Source organism: Uloborus diversus, chromosome 6, assembly GCF_026930045.1.
Source record: "Uloborus diversus isolate 005 chromosome 6, Udiv.v.3.1, whole genome shotgun sequence".
Taxonomy (NCBI): Eukaryota; Metazoa; Arthropoda; class Arachnida; order Araneae; family Uloboridae; genus Uloborus; species Uloborus diversus.
In genome coordinates this window covers 11958841-11983284 of record NC_072736.1, presented here as the reverse complement: position 1 = coordinate 11983284, position 24444 = coordinate 11958841, and the positions used below count along the sequence as shown (strand labels likewise).

At 33.1% G+C, this 24444-nt stretch overlaps 1 protein-coding gene across 1 annotated transcript in view; it reads left to right on the top strand.

The window, feature by feature from the left end:
* LOC129225124 (cleavage and polyadenylation specificity factor subunit 1-like) overlaps window positions 1-24444 on the top strand; it is an 89521-nt gene that overhangs the window by 8108 nt on the left and 56969 nt on the right. Inside the window, 9 exon segments of the mRNA XM_054859685.1 lie at window positions 5159-5325; window positions 5436-5579; window positions 6925-7064; window positions 11131-11241; window positions 11787-11880; window positions 12083-12170; window positions 15287-15448; window positions 16281-16338; window positions 23270-23364. Of these exon segments, the coding sequence (XP_054715660.1) occupies window positions 5159-5325; window positions 5436-5579; window positions 6925-7064; window positions 11131-11241; window positions 11787-11880; window positions 12083-12170; window positions 15287-15448; window positions 16281-16338; window positions 23270-23364 (1059 nt within the window).

Sequence of the window (24444 nt, the reverse complement as noted above, 5' to 3'; positions counted from 1 at the left end):
TTGAAGGGTAGACCTGAAAATTTCAATTCCGATGGACTGGCTAGAAACTGAAAATTTCAATTTTCAGTTTCTAGCCAGTAACCAGTTTACTGGCTGAATAAATCTGGACAAAAAATGTCTGCTAAAAAAATCTGGACAATTGGACAACTTAAAAAAAACATCTATACCCATGTTATCTATTTAATTTCTCTTCCTATTTTTACAGGCTTGGGCCTGACAATTATAGTAGTGCATATATACAAATGGCATGTATAGAAGAGTTTGTTTCAATTTTTTAAACAGAGACACACATGGAAAAAATAACGTGTAATACACCTTGTGCTGTCCATATTAAAAAATAAAAAACGAAAGAGGCAGCAAAAATAGAACCCCCCTCCTAACACATATAGTGCACCTAAAAACAAAGGGGTGTAAGTGTAAATATTAAAATTTTGGAGATGTTTAATATAAATAGCAGAAGAAACTCTGATCTGTTTTACTAAGATATTGTCTTGCAAGAGAAGGTGCTAGTAGTCCTGAATTTTGCACATGTTTTACTCAAAACTTGAGGAAGTCTACTTACATCTTTTTGCTTCTCACTGCCTCATATCTGTACCTCTGAGCCAGACTAGCGTAAGTCACATAATCACTACTTTATACTAGAGCAGTGATTCTCAACCTGTGGTCCGCAGACTGCTTTCATGTGGTCCGCGAAGTGAACAGTCATAAAGTAATCAATTTAAATCTTGGCTTTTTAGACGTAAATTAATGCGTCTGCCGTATTTTTTTTAACTCAAAACGTTAGCAGTATTGTGTTGACCAAACGACCAAATACGCCTGAACCGTACTTCCCACTGCTCAGTGAAAAAGCTTTGGATCTTCTTCTTCCTTTTCATTCCACTTATCTCTGTTAGGCAGCATTTTCAACATCATGTGTCATCAAGAATAAACACAACTAGTATGTTGTGGCCATCACGAAACTTTCTTCTATATTTTTCTTTTTTTTTTTTTTCTGATCCCTCCCCATGCTTGACGAGGAAGCAATATTCCCAACAAAAACAAAATGACACATGCAAAAACTTGACGACTATCCCAATGTCTGAATTATTGCAAAAGCAAAGCAAAGAGCGAAAATTGAAAGTTATTTTAAAAGCCTTGCTTGAATGAATTACAAATATTTTATTTGTTAACAAACATAAGATGGCAACAATTCAAAATTTTAAATCATTGAGATAATATTTCCTATCATTTCCATACAATTAAAATCACGAGAAATACGCAGACGACAATCTATTACGATTTATCTTTCTTATTGTTGCATTAATAAAACTATTTTTATTCGCAAAAAAAAAAAAAAAAATCAACACCTCTTGGAGCGATCGGCGTCAAAATAGAACCAAAGCCTGTTTACATATGGATTCACATATATTCCAAATTTCAACCAGAACGTAGTATTACTTCTTGAGATAGGGCACTCAAAATGGAAAAAAAGAACGGGTGATTGCGCTACCCCCCCTTTTAGCTGTTGACACAAAAATAAAATCAGTTCTTATATCCACTAAGGGCTACTTGCCGATAAATTTTTCTTTCATTCCGTTCATTATTTCTTGAGATGCAGCAGTCACAATTGACGACAAAAAACGTTCTACAGCTCAACCCCCGTTTGAGTTATTGACACCAAAATTGAATCAGCACCTGTTCCTGTTAATACCAACATATGGACCAAATTTTGTTTGATTCCGCCAGTTACTTCCTGAGGAATAGCAAGCACGCGTAACTCGAAAAACGTCCCATTGCTCCACCCCCCTTGGAGGAATTCGCGCCAAAAACTAATGGGCACAAGTTCACATAGGGGCACATATGTGTACTAAATTTCGTTCGATTTCATGCGGTAGTTTTTGTTGTAGAGCGGCCACAAAAAACTGGTCACACACAGACGTGACACACATACATACACACACACACACATACATACATACACACACACACACAGACAGACAGACATTTTCCAAAAATGGTCGAAATGGACTCAGCACACCTCAAAACGTTCGAATCCGTCAAAATTCGAAATTCGAAAATTTGCACGAATCCAATACTTTCTTCTATATATTAGATATAGAAGAAAGTAAAAATAGGTTGCTAAATTTGAATGCTCTTATGAGACTGGCGTTAACTTCTTTCGAGCCAAATATTGAGAAACTTTCAAGTGAGAAGCAAGAACAAAGGAGTCATTAACGTGTTAATTTGGCGCTATCTATGTCTTTTTATTTTGTTTTTTATATTAATAATATCTATGTGGTCCGCCAAGGATTCTGAAAGGTACAAGTGGTCCTCAGTGGTGAAAAGGTTGAGAACCACTGCACTCTAGAGCAAAAAAGCATTCACTTGGTGCATACAAAGGATTAGGCTCACACTTTTTAAACTCTGGTAAATTATTGCAAAGGATTTTTACTTTCTTCTATATCTAATATATAGAAGAAAGTATTGGATTCGTACAAATTTTTGAATTTCGAATTTTGACGGATTGGAGCGTTTTGAGGTTTGCTGAGTCCATTTCGACTATTTTTGGAAAATGTCTGTCTGTCTGTGTGTATGTGTGTATGTGTGTCACATCTGTGTGTGACCAGTTTTTTGTGGCCGCTCTACAGCAAAAACTACCGCATGAAATCAAACGAAATTTGATACACATATGTGCCCCTATGTGAACTTGTGCCCATTGGTTTTTGGCGCAAATTCCTCCAAGGGGGGTGGAGCAATGGGACGTTTTTTGAGTCACGCGTGATTGCTATTCCTCAGGAAGTAACTGGCGGAATCAAACAAAATTTGGTCCATATGTTGCCAGTAACAGGAACAGGTGCTGATTCAATTTTGGTGTCAATAACTCAAACGGGGGTTGAACTATAGAACGTTTTTTGTCGTCAATTGTGACTGCTGTATCTCAAGAAATAATGAACGGAATGAAAGAAAAATTTATCGGCAAGTAGCCCTTAGTGGGTATAAAAGCTGATTTTATTTTGGTGTCAACAGCTAAAAAGGGGGGTAGCGCAATCGCCTGTTCTTTTTTTCCATTGTGAGTGCCCTATATCAAGAAGTAATGCTACGTTCTGGTTGAAATTTGGAATATATGTGAATCCATATGTAAACAGGCTTTGGTTCAATTTTGGCGCCAATCGCGCCAAGAGGTGCTGATTTATTTTTATTATCATTATTTTTTAGCGAATAAAAATAGCTTTATTAATGCAACAATAAGAATGATAAATCGTAATAGATTATCGTCTGCTTATTTCTCGTGATTTTAATTGTATGGAAATAATCGGAAATATTATCTCAATGATTTAAAATTTTTAACTGTTGCCATCTTATGTTTGTTAACAAATAAAATATTTAATTAATTCAAGCAAGGCTTTTAAAATAACTTTCAATTTTCGCTCTTTGCTTTGCTTTTTTATCAATAATTCAAATATTGGGATGGTCGTCAAGTTTTTGCATGTGTCATTTTGTTTTTGTTGGGAATATTGCTTCCTCATGAAGCATGGGGTGGGATCAGAAAAAAAAAAGAAAAATATAGAAGAAAGTTTCGTGATGGCCCCAACATACTAGTTTTTTTAGGATTACGTTCATATGGCACAATGCGAATAGGATTCTGCATACAATGCACTAATAAACGGAAAATCGCAATTTTTCGACTTGCGTTCATCTGGCTTACAGATATGGTCTTTTGAGTGAGTTGATTAATAGAGAGTAATTTTGAGTGAATTCAGCCCATTGCCTTCCAGATAACAGCATGCATTTACATAAAAAGACCTTGTTTATTAAACAGTAATTTACCGCTCTTAGATATCATTGGTCTCTAGCTAGGTTATTGATTATTCGAGGCTGATGAATCCATAACAAGGATATAACTGTAGTCTCTGGATGTCACAATTGGGCTGTCGGTATATTGCATGAAAACCTTGATTGTTTAACATGCCAGGGCCAGATTAAGGCATGGGACACGGGCCCAGGCACCAACATTTGGGGGCACCAAATCGGTAGATAAAGTTTTAATTGGACTCATTTCATATCGCACTGTAGCAAGACGCAAATTTTATATCTAGAAAAAAAATATTCCCTCAAAAATTTAATCACTTTCCCAAATCCCAAAACCACTCTGAGTCAGTCTATAGTTCCACTATTAAAAGTCATAATATAGATAATTTTGAAATTTACAGCTTACTGCAAGGGGCAAAGTTTGACAACATCAAAAATTATTATCTTTAACTATCGTATGCTATACTACCGTGGGCAGATCAACGGCTGGATTTGCAGAAATGAGGTTTTGAGATATTTGAAGAAACGCGATTTGGATTCAATACTAACAATAGGGAAATGTTGAAATTATACTTTTTTTCGATCTTTTTTTTCAGTGGAAACCAAATAAGTAAGCTTCTTTACTAATAATAAAGCTGAAAGTCTCTCTGTTTGGATCTCTCTCTGTCTGTCAGGATCTCTGTGACGCGCATAGCTCCTGGACCCTTCGGCCGATTTTCATGAAATTTGGCACAATGTTAGTTTGTAGCATGGGAGTGTGCACCTCAAAGCGATTTTTCGAAAATTCGATGTGGTTCTTTTTCTGTTCCAATTTTAAGAACAAAATGATCATAAGACGGACGAGTAAATTACGAAATTATTATAACGTTGAACCGTAACATGGGCACACGCCAATTGGCGAGATACGAAACTATCATAACGTGGAACCGTAACATGGGTACAAGCCAATTGGCGAGAAAATTCACCATACATTATTTGTAAATGTACAGGCGAACCAAAAGACCTTTTAATTTTTCTATTACGGGCAAAGCCGTGCATGTACCACTAGTGTACAATAAAGCTAACATACAATAGATGACAAAATGCAGAAAAAAAAGGGGGGAAGGAAATTTGACAAATTTGCATTTACTGCCCTTTACCTGCCCATAGTCCTACTACGGTCTACTTTTTATAATGTATCTATATTGTAATATACATACAGCCAAATTTTGCATGGCTGTGTTAATATGCAAATATCAAAATATTTTATTGCTTCGCTATATAGAATAAGCAGAGGGGGGGGGGGCACCCATAAATTTCGTGCCTAGTGTTTTCAAAAATCATAGTCGGGCTCTGACCATGACTGACTTTAGTCTTATTTCATTTCTAGGCTGGAGCAAGTCATCATCCATACACCCCTATTGTGAGGTCGGATCCGGACGGGCGCTGTGCCGCAATGGTTGTGTATGAGAGAAACATCGTAATTCTTCCCTTTCGAAAAGAAAACATCACTGAAGAACAAGATTCTTCTGTCACTAATGCCATTGCCTCAGGAGTGTCAGTTTACGCTAGTTTCATTTTTAATTACATTTGTTTAATCTCGGTTTTAAGTTAAATGTTTAGTCATTTGCCAAAGAGTACATTTTTGCTTTGTTTTTTTTTTTTAGAAAGACTCCTGTTTTAGCTTCATATACCATTAAGTTATCAGAAATTGATGAAAAAGTGAACAACATTAAAGATCTTCAATTTTTGCAAGGGTATTATGAACCAACTCTGTTATTGCTGTATGAACCTTTGAGAACATGGCCTGGGTAATGAATCTTTTCTCTTACGTAATTTTTCCCCCATAAAATATGACTTACTTGAATGAATCTGAAATGCAAAGATTTTTTAGAATTATTTTACATTTTAATGGCTTAACTTATTTGTTTAGTAGATTATTTTACCTTTAATGAAGCTTTTAATTTTTTACAATGGTTTGTTTTATTTAAAAATACCTTAAAAAGACAAAATTATGATATCGCCAAATTAGTAATTTTCATGTTACTTTGATCAAACATGACGACAGATACTTTGGTTACCATTCCGTAGTACAGTGCCCGCCGCTTATTAAAATCACATTCGTTCTGTGGACATTTGATTTTATAAAACGACTGATTTTATTAACCGGCATTCAAAAAAATGGAAGTTTAAATACTCTAAAATTGAATTGGATTACTTCATTTACTTCTGCTTTAAGTATTTCAGAATACTGTTATCATTTTAACTAAACATGAGGTACATTTTTTTAAAAATTATTTGCATAAGGATCTTAAAATAGATGCGTATTGTTGTTTGCTTAACAGAATTGGGAGAGCAAAGATTCAATATCTTTTAAGAGTTAACAAAGTGTTTTGTAACGTTCAACATAATATTTTCCTCTTTGTTCTAAAACGCATCGTACATTACCAAGCGCTTTTCTGACATCTATTGAAGAGGCAAATTTGACTCGTGAGATTTTCTCATCTTCTGAGACCAATTCTTCACTTCTTAGGTGTGTCTTTAACAATTTTTACGTATGATGTCCAAAAGTTTGATTTTATAAAATGGCGAGAGTGATTTTATTAAAAGATGATTTTAACATGTTTTGGTATTGCAATGATTCTGGTCTTCCATATTTGATTTTAAAAAGCGGCTGATTTTATAATCCAGTGATTTTATTAGTGGCGGGTACTGTAGTATCTTACCAACCAGGAAATCTTTAATTTCGAATAATAATGTATCCACTACATCCAATGTGTCACTATTCTTCACTCTAGCCTAATAATGGAAATTGTCAATTAAAAATCCCCAGAAATTTTGGGGGAAAAACTAGTTTTTTCCCTCAAAATTTCTATCTTTAAATATTATGCATTTTTTATGTTTTCTAAGAAAATAAAGCCATTTAATACATTTTAATTTGTAAAAATTCAATTTTCCCATTTTATTTTTCATTAAAAACCCAGAAAAAAAAACTCTTTTTTTTCATAGCCTCAAAGTTTTCTCAAATTTTACATTTCTACTCAAGCAGTAATAATATTCCTTACTGTGTTGACTGTATAAGTTGCTCCTTTCTTAATTCACTGTTATCAATTGTGTTATGATTTAATGCATTTTGACTTTGGGTATCTATTGCAGGAGAGTTGCAGTTCGCCAGGATACATGTAGCATTTTAGCTTTGTCTTTAAATACTACTCAACGTGTTCATCCTGTCATTTGGTCTCTGAGTGGTTTGCCATTTGACTGTCTGTATGCAATGGCTGTTCCAAAACCCATTGGTAAGTTTTGTCTCAGGTTTAAAATTTTTTTTTAAATTACAGTGAAACTTAGATAAGTCGAAGTTGCAGGGAATGCGAAAAAAATTCGAGTTATTGAAAATTTGTTTTATCGAATTCAAAAACAAAACTGTAGACTAATATAAAATACTAACACTGACAACCATTAAATTTATAATATGAGCAAAAAAGTCATAGAATAATGTATCAAAAATAATATCATCGCCTCAAAGCATCATAGGATATTTTACTGTTTTTCCTGGGATTAGATGTCTTACTGTTGTTCTGAGGCGACAATATATACTTGACCTAATCAATGTATAATATGATGCTATGAATTCTAGAGTTTGAATAGGTTAGAAAACAAATTTATAACTTTATATTAGATATAACTATTTTTACTTACCAGGGAAAAAAACACATTAAAAAAAAATCTGTTATCAAACATTGCTTTCAGCAGAAATTTGTTCTTTCGCTAAATAGTCCTTGAATACTTTTTTAAAGCGTCAAAGAGGGAGGAAAAGCATCAAAGAGAGAGCGCCGCCAATCGCAATCATTATTATTTTTTTTTTGATTTTTAAAATTGTTGAAAACTTAGAGGCACATCAAACTTTAATAAAATTTCCCTCTTCTTTGCGATGCTACAATCGAATAAATTCAACTTTTTTTGATAGCTTAAATTTTTAATTACTCTATTAGTTTATTTTAAGGTACCTTTCCAAACATTCAGGAATCAATGAAACAGCACAACAAACATTAGCTTTTTGTAAAAACAAAAGAAAAAAGTCAGTCTTGGAAAGACCAGCTGCTTCGTAGAATACCGCAAAATCCCAAAAGTAATCCATAACCCTCCCTCTACTGTTTTCACTTAACGTGCAATTTTTCCATAATCCAAAATATATGCACCCGTCTCTGTTATTTTTAATCTCATTTTCATTTTTGGGCTGTCCTTGATCAAAGCCTTGGTTTTGCCCATGAGCAGGTTTTTCTTTTCTATGGAAGGAAATGAAGCAAACAATAACTCGGAAAAAAAAACTTGCCAAATTATGTGCTAATAATCAACTTCAGAGATTTATTTGATCCACTTTGTCTAGACGCCTTTTGATGCAAATCAATCGCCCCAATTTCTTTCTTTTTGATCATACTTTTTCGGAAGAAGAAGAAAAAAAGAAAAGATTTCAGCTTATAGAATTTCTTTAACAAGAAAACTTTGCTGTTAACAAGGAGACTTTTCCGACAGTTAAAAAATAAAATTCAACTTCTCGAATATTTTGACTCAACGAAATTCATCTTATCGAAAATAAATAACATTAGTTCTCCATTCAGTTAGACGGGAATAAATATTCACTTTGGCTAATCGAAGTTTTCGACTCATCGAAATTCGACTTACCGAAACTTCACTGTATTTTTATTTTTTAAGCATGACTAAAATTTTTTTCCAAAAACTACTTGATTTTCATGAACATATGTATGATTTTTATTATCTTCAAAACTTCCCAGGATAAGTCTCAGTCTCTTCCAACATGAAAACAGTCTAGGTGTGTTGTATCAGATAGCTAGCCAACAGACTGAATCTTTCAATCTTGAATTGTAGCTCCAATCTGAAAACTAGTTTTCTCAATGCTTACTTGAAGATGACATGCTAAAAAGAAACGAGAGCAGTTTTAAAATTTGTTGGAAAAATTTTGTTTGAATGCTAAACTAACAAATGAACTATTTAGTTGTACAAAGTAGTTCTATTTCATGTTTTGTCATGTGCAATTTTTATGCATCAGTCACCATTTATTTATTATATTCAAAATAGTTTCTTATATTCCGTTCATCAAAATGGTAGACTGAAAACAAACAAATGGGTTTGCCTATGGTTTGCCACTTTTGGGGACTTTCTCTGCAGAAAAAAAAAAGTCAGCCAATATTTGGGTTCTGCTTGATGCCATGTTTGCTGTTATCTAAGCCAAACATGTGATTGACCCTGCCAAATAGCATAATTTTTTTTTGTTTACGTCTATAATTGAGGGCAAACCTGAACTAGCAGTGGTGTAATGTTGTGGTTAGGATCAGAGTAGGGTTCACGGTGCTGCCAGGTTAGGTTTGCCCCAACTATAGTCCATCTTTCCCGTGAACCAAGTATAGTATATTAGCCTTGATAAGTTAACTGCTTTTTTAACTGTGCTTCTGTATAGTTCCTCTTGCATGTGTTTCAGCATGTCTGTTTTAATGATCTAATAAAGCTTATTAGCGCATTGATATTAAATTTATTGTATAACATGTGTCAATCTGTTTACTGAGCTCCTCATTTCTTTACTAATCCCAAGTGCTCTGGTGATTTAAATTGCTACCTTTTACTTGTAAGTTTCTTGGGCTAAAACTGCAGTCATGCGTCATGTCGCAGTGCACGACAGTCAGGGCTGGATTTGGAAGTGTGGAGTCCCCGGGGCAACGAAGGAGTGGAGACCATAGACTAATAATAAGAGTAGACCGAGCTATGGAAACCCTTTTGCTGCTCATAAACCAAACCATGTGACTGGTGGATATCCCAGCAACAGCGGGCGTTGATCGTAGCAGAAATAAATAGAATCGATGGAACACGAAAGAATGATCTTTTATGGAGTCCGATTTGTAAATTTGTTATTCTAAGTTGTAAATATTTTGTTAATATAGTGAGTTTTTCGTTTAGATAGCATTTTCTTTAGTCAATTTCAATAACTCTCTAAGCAATAAAAGATGCAAGCGACCAAGAAGAATCAGCAAACGGTAAGATTTTTACCTACAATTTAAATTTAAAGATACCGATTAGTACATTTTTGCGTTAACGCAAAACGTTTACGCCATTTCGTTCAGGCCAACGCTGACAGCTCCAAATGAAATAAAAGTTACCGAAAACTGATCAAAAACTATTACTGATGTCAAAATAATGCATAACTAAAAGAAAAACAGTTCAATCTCTGCACCTGGAAGTTTTTTTTAATGAAAACACATTGTCTTAAAATACATGTCGAGTGCCAAACTATAGATAATGCTGCCATCTAGCAACCATGCTGCCAAAGTCTTCGCCAAGCCCTTCCACTAGTCACATGATACATCTATGAACCAATTTTCTTTATCAGCAAGAATGAGAAAGCTCGGTCTACTCTTATTATTAGTCTATGGTGGAGACCCCTAATCAGGGTTTGAAAAGATCATCATATTTTCGAAAATATCCAATACTTTGATATATATGTATATATTCAGTAAATTACCGCCCATTAGCCAGGGTTAAAGCAGAAATACATGAAATACACCGCCAGCTCTGTCATTTCCAGCCGAGGATTGCAGTTCCGTGCTTATTAGCACTCATCAGCCCGGCATAGGAAAGTGACTGAGCTGGAGATGGAAAACCTCTTAAGGAAGCCAAGAGTGCCAAACAAATTGGTAGCTAATGTAGAATTAGCACATACCAGACGAGTGACCGAAACAATGGTTCGGTTCAACTCGAAGATTGAAGGCAAGGATGGTATATTCAGTAAATTACCGCCCATTAGCCAGGGTCAAAGCAGAAATACATGGCTGATGAGTGCTAATAAGCACGAAACTGGCAGTCCTCGGCTGGAAGTGACTGAGTTGGCGGTGTATTTCATGTATATATGTATATATCCGATATTTTTGACCTGTGAAAGTTAGGATATCTTGTAAAAATTTTATTGTGGGGACCCCTTTGTTGTGGAGGCCCCGGGGCAGTAGCCCCACCTGCCCTCCCTTAAATCCGACCCTGATGACAGTTCTAACGCTTAGTGCAATTATAAGTGGAGGAATAATAATAATATCATTATTACTTTATTGTTGTATGGACAATAGTTGACATTTTCTGGACTATTCAGAAGTGACTATGCATGCTTCGGAATTTGATAAGAATTTGGTCAAATTGCTTCCATTCCATTTTGAAACCCTTCTTTAGAGAAGGGAGTAGAATGGTTAGTCGTTTAAGCATTTCCCATGATTAATTGATTGCAGTGATTTGTATTGATCAGAAATTGATGTGTAAAGAACTGTGGTAAATATGAAAGTTATAACTCATACAACATTTCTACAGGGGGAGTTCTTTTGGTTGCTGTAAACTCGCTGCTTTATCTTAACCAAAGTGTTCCACCATATGGGGTATCATTAAATAGCTTCACAGATTTCAGTACATCATTTCCATTAAGTGAGTAACTTTTTCCATGTTTTTGAAATAAAAGTTATTTATCTAAGAAATGTGTCACGAAAATATCTCTTGTATAAATGGATTATGTAATAAGTTTTCCAATTTTAAGGGTAAAAAAGATTTTTTTTTTATGTGTCCATATACTGTCACCCTTACATATATACAACAAAACATGGCTAAAATTTATGAATGGGTTTTATCTCAGCGGAATGTCAATTTGACTAATGTGCATTAAGCTCTAGCTGAATTTCTTCTCAATTGCTGTATAATTGAAGATAGTTTAATGGTATTTTTTTTTTAGCTTTATCTTATACATTTTAATTGTTCTCCATCTTAAAGTAGTATTTATAAGCAATTTTTCTTTCAGACATTTGTATTTACATTTTTGATATTAAAAAGAAAAAAAAAAGTCATTTTTGTTATGTTGAAGCATTTTGAACAGTGATATTATAAGCAATTAAATGACATCAATCAGGCTAATGTAACCAACTTTAATTGAATTCTTAACTAATGTATTTTAAAACAAAAGTTATTATTCTTTACAGAGCAACAGGAGGGTGTGAAATTTTCCTTAGATTGTTCCTCAGCAGCTTTCATATCATATGATAAGTTAGTTATATCATTAAAAGGAGGAGAATTGTAAGTTATAGTTTTTTAAAAATTTTACTTTAACATATATCTTGTTGGTTGCAATAATTGCAGCTAGAATATAGTGACCATGAATAATGCATATTTTTTCCAGTACAAACTTAGTTTCATTGATTTTTTTCATATTTACTTCTGAGTTTTAATCATGAAGAGTCAATTAATTTTAAATAGACATTTTTGGTCTTGGTTGCAGGTATGTTTTAACTTTATTCAATGATGGAATGAGAAGTGTGAGAGGATTCAATTTCGATAGGGCTGCATCAAGTGTAATTACAACCTGTGTAAGTAATGAGGATCAGTACTTTAGTATTCGTTGATTTTAATGAGAAAGCCGCCCGTCAAGGTATGATGGGTGAAAATTACTTATCTTCTTCTACATTTTAACGAAGCAATTCCCTGTTTGCTGATATTTTGATAGTTGAAATTTTAACCCTAACCCCAGTGGACCCTAAACTCCAGTTTGTTGACCGCTTTTTCGTTTCTTTATTCCCCATGAAATGGCAGTCTTACCAGTAAAACAGTTAAGTTACCGGATCAAGTTCAGCCTTGTCACAACAGGGTGGCGACAGATCAGGGAAATCAGGGAAAAGTCAGGGAACTTTATTAATCAGGGAAAAGTTGGGGAAATATCAGGGAATTTTGAAAAAATAACAAAAAATCAGGAAAAATTGATTTTATGAAGAAAAAAAAATTTTTTTTTTTTGCTTTACAAAATTAGGTACTCTAATTCCCTACGCATTTTCCTCCAATTATCTGTTCAAAAAAAAAAAAAAAACCAAATTAATGTGGTGCGATTATACGCTGCCGCATATTTTTGCATCTTTTTTCCTCTACGTCAAAATATTGAATCTTACTTATTAACCACAGGATGAACTTCCTAAGATTGCTTCTGTGCCTGTTAGGTTGTTTATTTTACCTAGCTTGAAATTTCCTTTTACGCTTTCAATGCTACGTAAAATAAACAACCATACAGGCAAAGAGGAAGCCTTCATTAATGCCTTAGCTCCTTTGCCTTTATTCCATTGTCTCGAAGTAATTAGCGTACTATAATTACAATTTCAAGAATAAATCTTTGGTTTTTGAATTAATACTATAAAAGCTTAAAAGTTATTACTTCTTCGCATTTTTAATTTAATTCCTAAACTTGAACTTTCAATTAAAAAAACTTTGTTTTTTGTCGTTATACTATTTGTTGTCACCGCAGATTATAAAGGTTTTCTTTTCTTCAGACTTAAGTGATTCTTTAATTTATAACCAAGTTGTATTCTTCTTTTATATATTTTGAAATTAATTAATTGGTTTTTTTTCCTTGCATTTTAAAGTTGTTTGTTACCAAAGGAATCTAAGATTTTTTTTTTCGTTACATACTGAAATCATTTGAAATAGAGTTAACTTGTGCACTTAAGTAAATATCTTTATTTTTTATTGTTAAAATGATGTATTCATTCATTAAAACCTATGTTCTTGATTAGAGAAAAGCTCCCTATGAATGGATGTCAAATGGTTTCATCTGTTTTGCATAAATATGTCAATTAGTTATATAAGAATAACTAAATTACTTCTATTATTTCACTATTACTTGTTATTCTTGCAACAATTATTATACTGTTTGAAAACTTAGTTCAAAATAATTTCAATTGCTTTTTAGTTCTATCATAAATACACATATGTTTTTCAGAGTAATTTTAATAGTTTCTTAAAATTCATATGCTAAGTGGTTTCTGGAAGTAAAGTATTTTTTTTTTAAATTTTCTATAATCTTTCCATGTAGAAAAATTTAATATGCTGTTTTGTAGGCTTTTTTCCCCTCAAAAAAATTGACTTGATATGTTTTTTTTAACCATTTTATTAAATAACCCATTATTGGCCAAGCTCCTTGTATCGTTTAATTGCTTTAGACACTTTTCCAACTACAACTTTGCTCGGTTTCCAACACCGAGCAAAAGCACAATTTCACATTGACGTTTTCCTTGTCGAAACAGCTCCAAAATTGCAACACGTTTGTTTGACATTCTGCATAGAAAAGCATGTCAATTAATCGATGAAAACATGATAAATGACTGGCACAGAAAACTAATAAGAATTTAATAGTAAAAGAATCATGTGACTGCATTTAAACATGTCCGCCTAAAGACTGATACAAAAAGGTTGCCATTTTTTTGCCGCACCCTGTATTATCAAATTATCATGCCGTGGCGGGAGTTTCATCCCAGTTAGCAAAATATCTTGCCTCCGTATTGCATAAGGGTTGACATGCAAGAAGAGTCATCTTGCATCAATGCTGCCTCAGTATTGTTATGTTACTCAATTTATGCTGTCAGCAGGCTGCCACAACATTGACTGACAAGGTGTATGCAGCATAATATTAGGAAAATATCAAGGTAGGCTGCGTTTGTTATGCTGCATACATATTAATATGACAGGATAATATCAATATGTATGCAGCATAGATTAACATAAAACTCATTGAAAAAAATTAATCTTACTCGTGAGATTGAAGTAATAATATGAAATTCTGGGCTGCATGTCCTTTGTTTCAATGTCTATGGACGAAAAACCTTTTTTTCGGCCATTTCTATCATTGATCGCACATTGTCTGCGATATGGCTTGTCTAGTACTATATTAATAAACAAATGCAGTTATCAGTCATTCCTAAGTTATTCCTAAAACAATACTATTCCACACCAATAACTAAGCAACCAACTTAGCGAAGCCAAAAGATTTCAACGTTACATGCAGAGTGGAGCTCCTGGATCGACTGTATCGAAGATCGAAGGAGGAAGATAGCATGCCAGCAATGCAAGGAACGTTAGGTATAATGAACTGTGCACATTCGTAACTATCAACGAAGGTCCACAAGTTCTATTGTGTACTAATTACCTCGAAGCCGACAGCATGAAATCAATACCATCTTGACGGCGTCAACATGCATGCAATGCTGATATTGTAAGGTAATATCAATATTGGTATTTTAAGATAAATGCAATGTTGCATACGTGTTGTTATTGCAATATTGCTTTTTAATCTTTATGCAACCTTTATGCAATATGAAACACATCAATATTGACGCAAGCAGTATAATATCAAGATCTGTCAAAGTTGATACAAGAAATTTTGCGAGTAGGGCCCAGTTAGCAAAATATCTTGCCTCCGTATTGTATAAAGGTTGAAATCCCTACTAGAACATTTCTTGCATCAATTGATTCACATTATACTGTATGTAAATCCATGGGAACTTAAGAAAATTGTTAGTCATTTCATATTTTGTTGCATCAGGTATTATTCTAGGAGGCTTTACTGTATATACAAAAATATGTATTTTTGTTGTAATACAAAATTTTGTTTGGAATTATTGCATAGTATGTTGTCATGATGCATTTAAATCTTTTGTTTTAGATGTGTACTTGTGAGGAAGGATACTTGTTTCTAGGTTCTCGTCTCGGGAATTCACTTTTGTTGCGATATACAGAAAAAGTCGACAGCAAGGAAAATGATCCAAGTAAAGTAGATAATGCAGAGCTTTCAAGACAGAATTCTGAGGAGAAATCCAAAGAAGAAGTATATTTTGTTTAATTTGTGGTATTTTTTTAAAAAGTGGAATGCTTTTGGAAAATTTTCTTCCCATTTGTGCAGTTCTTGCATATTAGTTTTTAGTAATAGTATAGGCTTTCTGGTTTTTAAAATTTCAAATTAAATAAAAAGTCTTGATATTTTTCGAAGAATACAGGCATATTGGTTTCATCCTGCTCCGCTCCATGATTGTTAAAGTCTTTTCTTTTTTTTTTCTTTTTTTTTTTTTGCAATTTTTACCTAGTTTTTTTTTTTTTTTTATCTTTTACAAATCCTGAACTAGACTAAAGTTGTAGTTTAACTGAAGTTGTACTGCTCTGCTAAGCCCAAAAGTTGTATCTGCAGCTGAGTTCAAAATGAGAAATTTTTGTTGAAAGTTTTGCACCTCCATGTATTTGATACAGATGTAACTTTTTCATAGTTTTTAACAAAATATTTCCTATTAATAAATGACTATAAAACATCGTACCCTTGTGAAATATTTGACAAAGATCCACCTGGTGACCGTAACTCAATTTTCATAAAAAGTGCAGATACGACTTTTCGGCAATGTATGTAACGATCAAAATAATGATAGTTTAACTACCATTATGATAATTACTGTAACTTACTTTAGTTGCTGTTAAGCCTTTGCTCTTGGTTAATATAGTAAGAACTATAAATGTCTAATTTCATTATATGTACTATAGAAAAAACTTATATATTCAAGAAAATTTGATATTTATAAGAAAACTTTGAATGTTATTTATCTTATGGCTTGTAAGCTTGCTATTTTGCTCTTTTCTGCATTTAAAGTGTAATGTTTGTTCTTTTTTTCCAGAGTGCGGAAGAGCCAACTCTTAAAAAGGCCCGACTTGATAACATGGATGACTGGATGGGTAAATGCTACATTTTAATGATCATTTTTTTTTATACATTTATTTTTTACAAACAACTTGTCTGTAACCTAATTCTTACCCATATTCATTCATATATTTTTGGTGCATATGTTTAAGGCTGATTACAGCTCAGAATAAATAAAATATCATGCTTGTTGCATACTTTCTTCAACATAGGTTTTTGGCTTTAATTGGTTTTTCACTATTCTTCAATGCTTAGATTATCCTTCAAACTAATAATAGCTGCTTGCTTAAAACTTTTGTTCTTGTTTTATCGAATATTTTTCAATAACAATAATGTTTGTCATCATACTGCATTTATTGTAAATTTAACTTCTTTTTCCAACATGTTTTCGTCATTAGATTTGACTTCTCTATTATAGTTTTCAAAATTACTTCTCAGTGTATTCTTTGGAAACATGCATTTTATTTTTCAAGACTTGCAACTTCAGCTAGATCTGGCAAACTTTCTTTTTTAATTTACAAAATTTAATATTTTGATATATTTTTTCTTTTTCCATCCTATACAATAAAATCTGAATTCGATGAAATTGCTTCATAGCAGCTTTCACTTAAGATAAAGAATGCATTCCAAGAAATTATGTTGCTGCCTTTTATTATTCTCTCTTTATACAGAATCTTGCTAACTCTGCTTTGGATGATTAGTGTATAAAATATTTCTTGTTTGGTGCCAAAAGATAAGTTTCCTTGGAAAACACAGGATTTAAGATATTTCTTTTTGGAAAGGGTTCAAAGAAAGGGTATTAGGGGCTAGTGAGGAGACTTTTAGATTTAGAATATGATGCCAAACTTAAAAGACTTAATATGTATAGCTTACACCGGTATTCTCCACTCCGGTTAAAACTCGGACCGAGGCTTAAACCTCGAAGTTGAAAAACTACTCTATTCTCCATCCTGGTTTGGCGTTAAACTCGGTCACGGAACGCCCACTTCCAGAGCTCGGCTTGTAACCGCTACTTCGACGGTTTAAAACTAGATTTCCTTCCCATCATTCCTTTGTGAGCAAACAAAATGGATGACGGCTGTTTGGATTATTTTGAGTGATTTGCAAATGCTAGAAACTATTGATAAACATTCGCTAACTTGACGTCAGAGAAACAAAGATTAATTGCAAAATTTAATCAGAATTAACATTCGTTATAGGTGTTATCAAAAAGTACGGCCGAAAACATTAATGCAATGATCAACAGAATGGTGCAAAAAAAAAATCATTTTTTTTTTATTTCCACGCCACTGTAGCGCGGAAAAGTTGCGATTGGTAAGCTTTTTTTTTTTTTTTTGAAATCTGATTTATTTCTGCCGCACCGTTTCTTTGTATTTTAAACTTTCGCCTCAATTAACAACAAAAACGTTACAAAAGAATACTGCATGAAAAAATAACTATTTGGGGGGGGGAGGGATTAGATGCCACTTCTGAGAGAATATCTTAGAACACTTTCGTCCCTTACAAACTATCCTTTATCAAAAAATTTCTGGAACACGAAAACTTATTATTTTTTTTAATGCAGCATTGCTCCAATTTTAAAATGCAGGTCAAACAATTTTTAAACCGCTAATAGTTTTTTAAACAAATTCTTCCCTGAATTACAGTCATATAACGTCACAACGGAGCTTTTATAATTGCTAAAGTTTTGTTTTAAATTTGTGAAAAATGTGGCAGAATAGCACTTGCCATTATTTTTATGAGTTTGGGGAAAATGAAAAAATGGTCTGAAGCAAAATAATCAGGAGTACTCACCTCGGCTGTGGGAGGAGGGGGGGGGGGGGGGGCGTCATGGCGCAGAATATGCCATGAAATTTTTCGGAGGGGGGGCTGTTCAAGGAATAATTTCTTCTTTTTTTAGAGGGGTCATCCAATTTGGGGGGACTTTGAAGTGTTCGGGAGGGAGGGGTGTGCCCTTGCTTTTAGGGAGGGCGGGGGCACCCCTGGAAAAATCAATTACTTTTCTTAAACAGTAGTACCTGTTGCAACTTTTTTACTCTAACAAGGTATCTTTTCCAATTGAGAGACTCTGAATTACATAAATCATTCCAAGACAGAAAATGACAGAATGAAGTTGAATGTTCCACAAAATTTCAATGCGCAACACAATAATACCTAAACGAATTTAAAATTCTTTTTGTTTCAAATAATTATAAATAAAACGGTTCAGGAGGTTTTTAACTGCAGAAAAAATTACTATTACTAGCTTCATGAACACATTAATGTGGAAAAATATTCTCAATGGATGAAATAACATTTGATTTTATGCTAGGGAATGTAAATATAGAAGCATGTGACTTTATTTTTGCATACAAACACGCATGTAATTACAAGACAGGGGATGAGAAAGAGCTTTGAAAAACAAGTGACTGTAAAAATTAAGGTGTGAATGATAACAAGGAATTTTTACATGGGCGACCATATGCAAAATTTTAAGAGGAGGAGGGGGGGGGGGGGACTCAGGTATTTTCCATATGTTTTAGCAGGATATTTTCCCGCGGAAACCGATTTCAGTACAGATTTTAGAGCGAATAAAATTTGACATTTTTACTTATTCAATAATGGCTGGAAAAGAAATGTTTTTACATTTTAGCAAAGAAAAAAATACTAAAGCAAGGAAGTTGTAATTTCTAAAGAGGTGGGGGGGGGGGCTTGAGTCCCCACTTGCCACCCTCCCCATATGGGTGCCCTTGAATTTTTGGATGATAAAAATATAAAATTATTTTTTCAACTTTTAGAAAGGACTATATTGTTGGGAAAAATAAGTTCTTCACATGGAAAACGAATGCAGGGCAAAATTCAGTTTATGAATTTGCCCTGTGTCGTTTATATTAATAAGTTTATGGATTTTAAAGACAATAAATGTTAACAAATGTTTCATGAAATGGAACAGATGGAGGGGGGAGGGGATCGGGTTCTAAAGCTAATACATTGTAACAAGTTTTTAATAATATTATAGATTATTTTTCTTTTCTATGTTTTTAATTCTTTTCTTTCTTTCTTTCAAATGCATTTACAACATAGTAGAAAATATTAAGCTTCTATATTATTCAAAAATGTTTACTTCACACACAAGAAAAAAAAACATTTATGACTGACAGATTTTCAATATTAGAAAGAGATTAATATATTAATCAGTAGCGTATATAGATTGGGGGGAACAACAGTCTGCCCCGGAATTGCATCCGAAGTGGATTTCAAAGTTAGTAAAATAAATAAATTTTAATTAATTCTCTGAAGTTTTCCCTTTTTTTCTTAAATCATATTTAATTCATTAAATGTCAACGAAAACAAAGCACAATATTGCGCTTGGACGGAGCTCCTTACATATGCGTCTAGGGCAAATTTTACATAAAATTTATTCGTAATTATTAAACTCGTTTTTTTAATAGTTACAACGCCAAAATAAAAATAAGTTGTTGTTTCTAAAAAATAGCACGAACTTTATATTTACATAAAACATCTTTTGGAAAGAGGGGGGGGGGGATTTCGTAAATTACAGCCCGGCCCAGATGAAACCCTTGCCAAGAATGTGACTATATTATTGAATTAGTTTTTATTTCATCTTGATTAATAACAAGATGGAAAAAAAAAACATTTAATTAATAACAAGATAAAAAACTTTTTAAGTTTCTATACAGAAACATTAAAAAAATGCATTGATGTCTTTAAATTTCAAATTGAGTCTAATAAAAAAAATTGCATGAACTAGATCCATTTTGCTACTCCCAATTCTTATTATATGTCAATCATTCTTCTGCGCGCGAATTTACTACCACGTGGAATGCAGTCATGTAGAAAATGTCACGTGAGTCACTCTACCCAATGGTAACAGCCGTTTCATTTCTCCTTTAGTTAAAACTCGGCTCCCCTAAATCGTGCTTGAAATGACTTGAAGAATACGCACAGCGTTCGAAACTAGTTTTCCCTTACTTCTCGGTTTTGGGGAGCCGAGTTTCATCTCCGTTCTGTGACGGTATTGAGAATACGGCCGTTAGAAATAAAGAAGAGGCAGAGGGGATGTGATTCAGTTATTTAAATTTATCAAAATGAAAGACGTTAATGGGTTAAATTTTTGCTCTGAAAGCAAGAGGAGGGGTCATAGTTTTAAGCTATTCAAATCTCAGGTTTTTCTGGAAATTAGGAAAAATTACTTCTTTAGTAGGGTTGTGGGCACTTGGAACAGCTAACCGGAAAAGGTTGTAATGAGCAAGGGGGTGGATAGCTTTAAGAGAGCCATTGATCTTCATTTGGGACTAATAAATTGACTAGGATCAACCCAGCTGGGCCCAAAGCCTGTTGCTGGTTGTCACATTTGTATTTGTAATCATTGGAAAATTTCAATACGCATTTCTTTAAAATGTAACCACTACTTTTCTGAATAATGATCAAATCTGACTTCCTTTTTCCTTTTAATTTTCTATCCTTCTCAAGCATTTTAGAGAATTCATACCAACCTCTTCATTCTCTTAGGAGAAGGACATGATTTAGTGTGTGTAATCTTGTAAAGTTATCATCAGGGACTATAGGTCTGTGTATATATAGTATATATGTTACCATTAAAGTATGAAATTCGTTATTTTATAGAATACCTAGTTATTTTCATGAAATAACTGATCATGTCCATTAAAGTGTAAAACTCTCTTGTATTCCATGGTTTAACTAGTCTATATATATAAAAATGAATGTTTGTCTGTATGTCATCCATGAACTCAAAAACTACCCGGCAGATTTGGCTGAAATTTTCACCGTTTATTATTTTTGGTACTGGGAATGTTTATAGACCAGTTCGAAAAAAATCCGATCGATAGTTCCTTTTTCATTCCAATTTAAGTCACAATCCATTGGATAAATACGAATAAGATGATCTGCTGCAGAAATTAATTCGCGTGAAAGATCTCATTGATAAGAAGTTAGCTGTTGCCATTTTTCTTGAGTTTGAAAACATAAATTCTTTCTTTATTGTTTTATGGCTTTTCATGCAATGGGGGGATTTAAAACTTTTTCTATTTGATATTTTTAGCGATGGATTGATCTTGCAAACTGCGTGAGTACAAAATTTGAGTAGAGTCACGGCTTCACTTGATACCTGGACCGATTATGAAAATTGCTATATATATGTATTTTTCCACGGAGAAGGTGCATAATATGCTCATTGAAGCCACTCGCCACCAGGTGGCACCACAGAGTAGCAACTTCTGCCCCGTTTAACCGATTGTCATGAAAATCAGTATAATGATGTATTTTTTTGTTGGCGTAGCAACGCGCGTCGGGTACAGCTAGTTATTTCATAGAATAACAATCTGCAGCCCATTGAAGTGTAAAATATTCTATATCATCTATCTTGTACGACAAATATTTACCTTCCACCCCTAAAATAAATTAAAATAGAAGACGTACCGGATGTAGAAATGCTGCTCCGCTCGGTTGCTACAGCTCAAAGTTTAGGTACTGGTCAGGGCTTTAAAAAATGTTCGTGTAAAAACCCAGTGTGTCAACAAAAAGTTGTTTTTGTTTTAGAAATAATGTTCTTTGTAATTCCAAGTGTCATTTTAGTAATCCTTGTTGTAACAAATGATTTTATGGTACGTTTCCATAAATACCATTTATACGCTGCATAAATTAGATAAATTGCTTCTTTTTTATTTTATTTGTCAATCATTAGTTTATTTATAGAATACCTAGTTATTTCATTTTAGATAAATTGTTTATTTTACACTCTTACTGTCTCCCATTAGTTAATTTATTGAATACCTAGTTATTTCATAGAATAACTAGTTAAAACCTCAAATTAATAACATAATGCATCGCTTTAACGGACACAATCAGTTATTTCATGGAATAACTAGGTATTCTATAAAATTACTGCATTATATACTTTAACGGTAACATATAATATATTCAATAGAGAGAGAGAGAGAGATTTTTAATGTTTGTGCAAATGTCCATATTGAAAATCGGGAGTACGCCTCAGAAATTTTGTTAAGCAATACTTTTGTGCTTTTTTTCAAACAAAAATTTTGTTTTGTAGAAAGTGGGAGGGGTTGAGGATGTAGCCATTGAAGTGTTTCAAGTATTACATTTGAATGTTTTATTTATTTTTTTCCAAGGTAAAATGTAAAACAATCTAAGTATTAAAAGTCAAAATAGTACTTTTCTCTTCTTTCCATGCCATCATCTATTTCATCTTTAGAAAAGTTAGAATTGATCACTATTATGGTCGTTTACTGTTTTTTTACGTTTCACTCCCCCAAAATAATATTTAGTAAAAAATGTCAAACTATTTTCCTGCATTGAAAAAAAAAAAAAAATAAAATAAAATTAAAAAAAAAATAAAACAGTTATATCTTATATATATGATGACACAAAAAAATTTTCATAAGCGTTTTTTGCATCATTAAACTTTTGAGCTTTTTAATTTTTTTGTTTAAATAATAGACGATTTTTTATTGAAATTGTTTTCTCCAAAATCTATTTTGGAATCTTAAAGTTTTATTTCTTTAGTTCGATAATTTTATCGTAATTTACTTTAAATATAACAAAGGTTTTATTTAGCTTATTAGTTTAGCTGTTTGCTCTCATTTATAGGCTCTTGGTATGATCTCTTTTCAATTTTCATCATGTTTATGTGTTTATAATGTATTTATAACTACAGTTGGCTCTCTGTTTAACGACTTTCAAGGGACCACGAAAAAATCGTCCTTAAGTAGAAAGCCTCCTTAAATAGAATGCTTTTAACATTATAGTGAACCATCTGGGACCGGGAAAAGCCGTCGTTGAATAGAGAAAGTCGTTAAATAGAGCGTCGTTAAACAGAGAGCCAACTGTATATATATATATATATATATATATATATATATATATATATATATATATATATATATATATATATATATATATATATATGTATATATAATTTTTTTTTAGCATCGGATGTTGCCCTAATCCAAGATCCGGAGGAGCTTGAAGTGTATGGTAATTTAACACAAGCGACAAAACAACTTACATCATACACTTTTGAGGTAATATGTTTGAAAAGTCTTTTTCATTTTTTTTAAAAATAAAAGTCTTGTCTGAAGATCTTGTCTAAACGAATGTTTTTAAGCAGTTTTTTTCTTTCATCTTTCCTGAGTGAAGAAAAAAACATACACATACTGAATGTTCCATTTCTTCCAAAAATGTATGCTAATTGCACTTTAGCATGTTGTAAATGCGGTAATGCAGACTTAAGGGGTCTTAATTATTTCGCATACCCATAGTATACTAATTGGTAACCTGTTTGAAAGAAATAAAAAGTTCTACTCCCGTATTTCTTGAATATAAGATTGGGGTCTTACATCAACTTGTGTTGCAAAAGATATGCTAGAGCTTACTTTCAGGGGATGTCATATTTTTTGCATAATAATAAATAATTGTTTGGATTTAAAAACCACATTTATTCAATACATTTACAAGTTAAATTTAAAAAATATGCTTATTCAAGCTCCACCCCTCCCAATAGCGCCCATATAGGGGGCAAGGGAGGCTGAAGCCTCCCCCCCCCCTCCTTTGAAATTAGAACTTCCTTGCTTTTATTACTTTTTTCTTTGCAAAAATGTAAAAACATTTCTTCTCCAGCCATTAATGACTAAATTATTAAAAATGTCAAATTTTAATGACTCTAATGTGTCCTGAAATCAGTTCCTACGGGGAAAATATCCAGCTAAACCACGGGGGAAATGTTTGAGCCCCCCCCCCTTGCAACTTCGCATATGGGCACCCATGACCCCTCCCCATTTGATAAACATACATAAATGAACAAAATCATCAGTAATAGCATATCTATGAATGCTGATCCAAAAGAGGTCATGTCATCTTGTGCTCCCTTTAAAGCAACCAGAGACAGCTTAAAACTGTTTTGGAACTTGAATTTCAGGACATTACCGGAGAGAGTCCCCCCGAGCCCCTATTTCTGCCCAAATATTGCACTTGTGCCTCTTCCAATTTCTGTAGCAACAGGTTCTGTCTTTTAAATGATGATCTTAACTACGGCTTATTCTAGGCATGGGGGTTTACACTAAAAACACCAAGAAAAATCATGCTAGAGTTAGTTATGTTTAGGT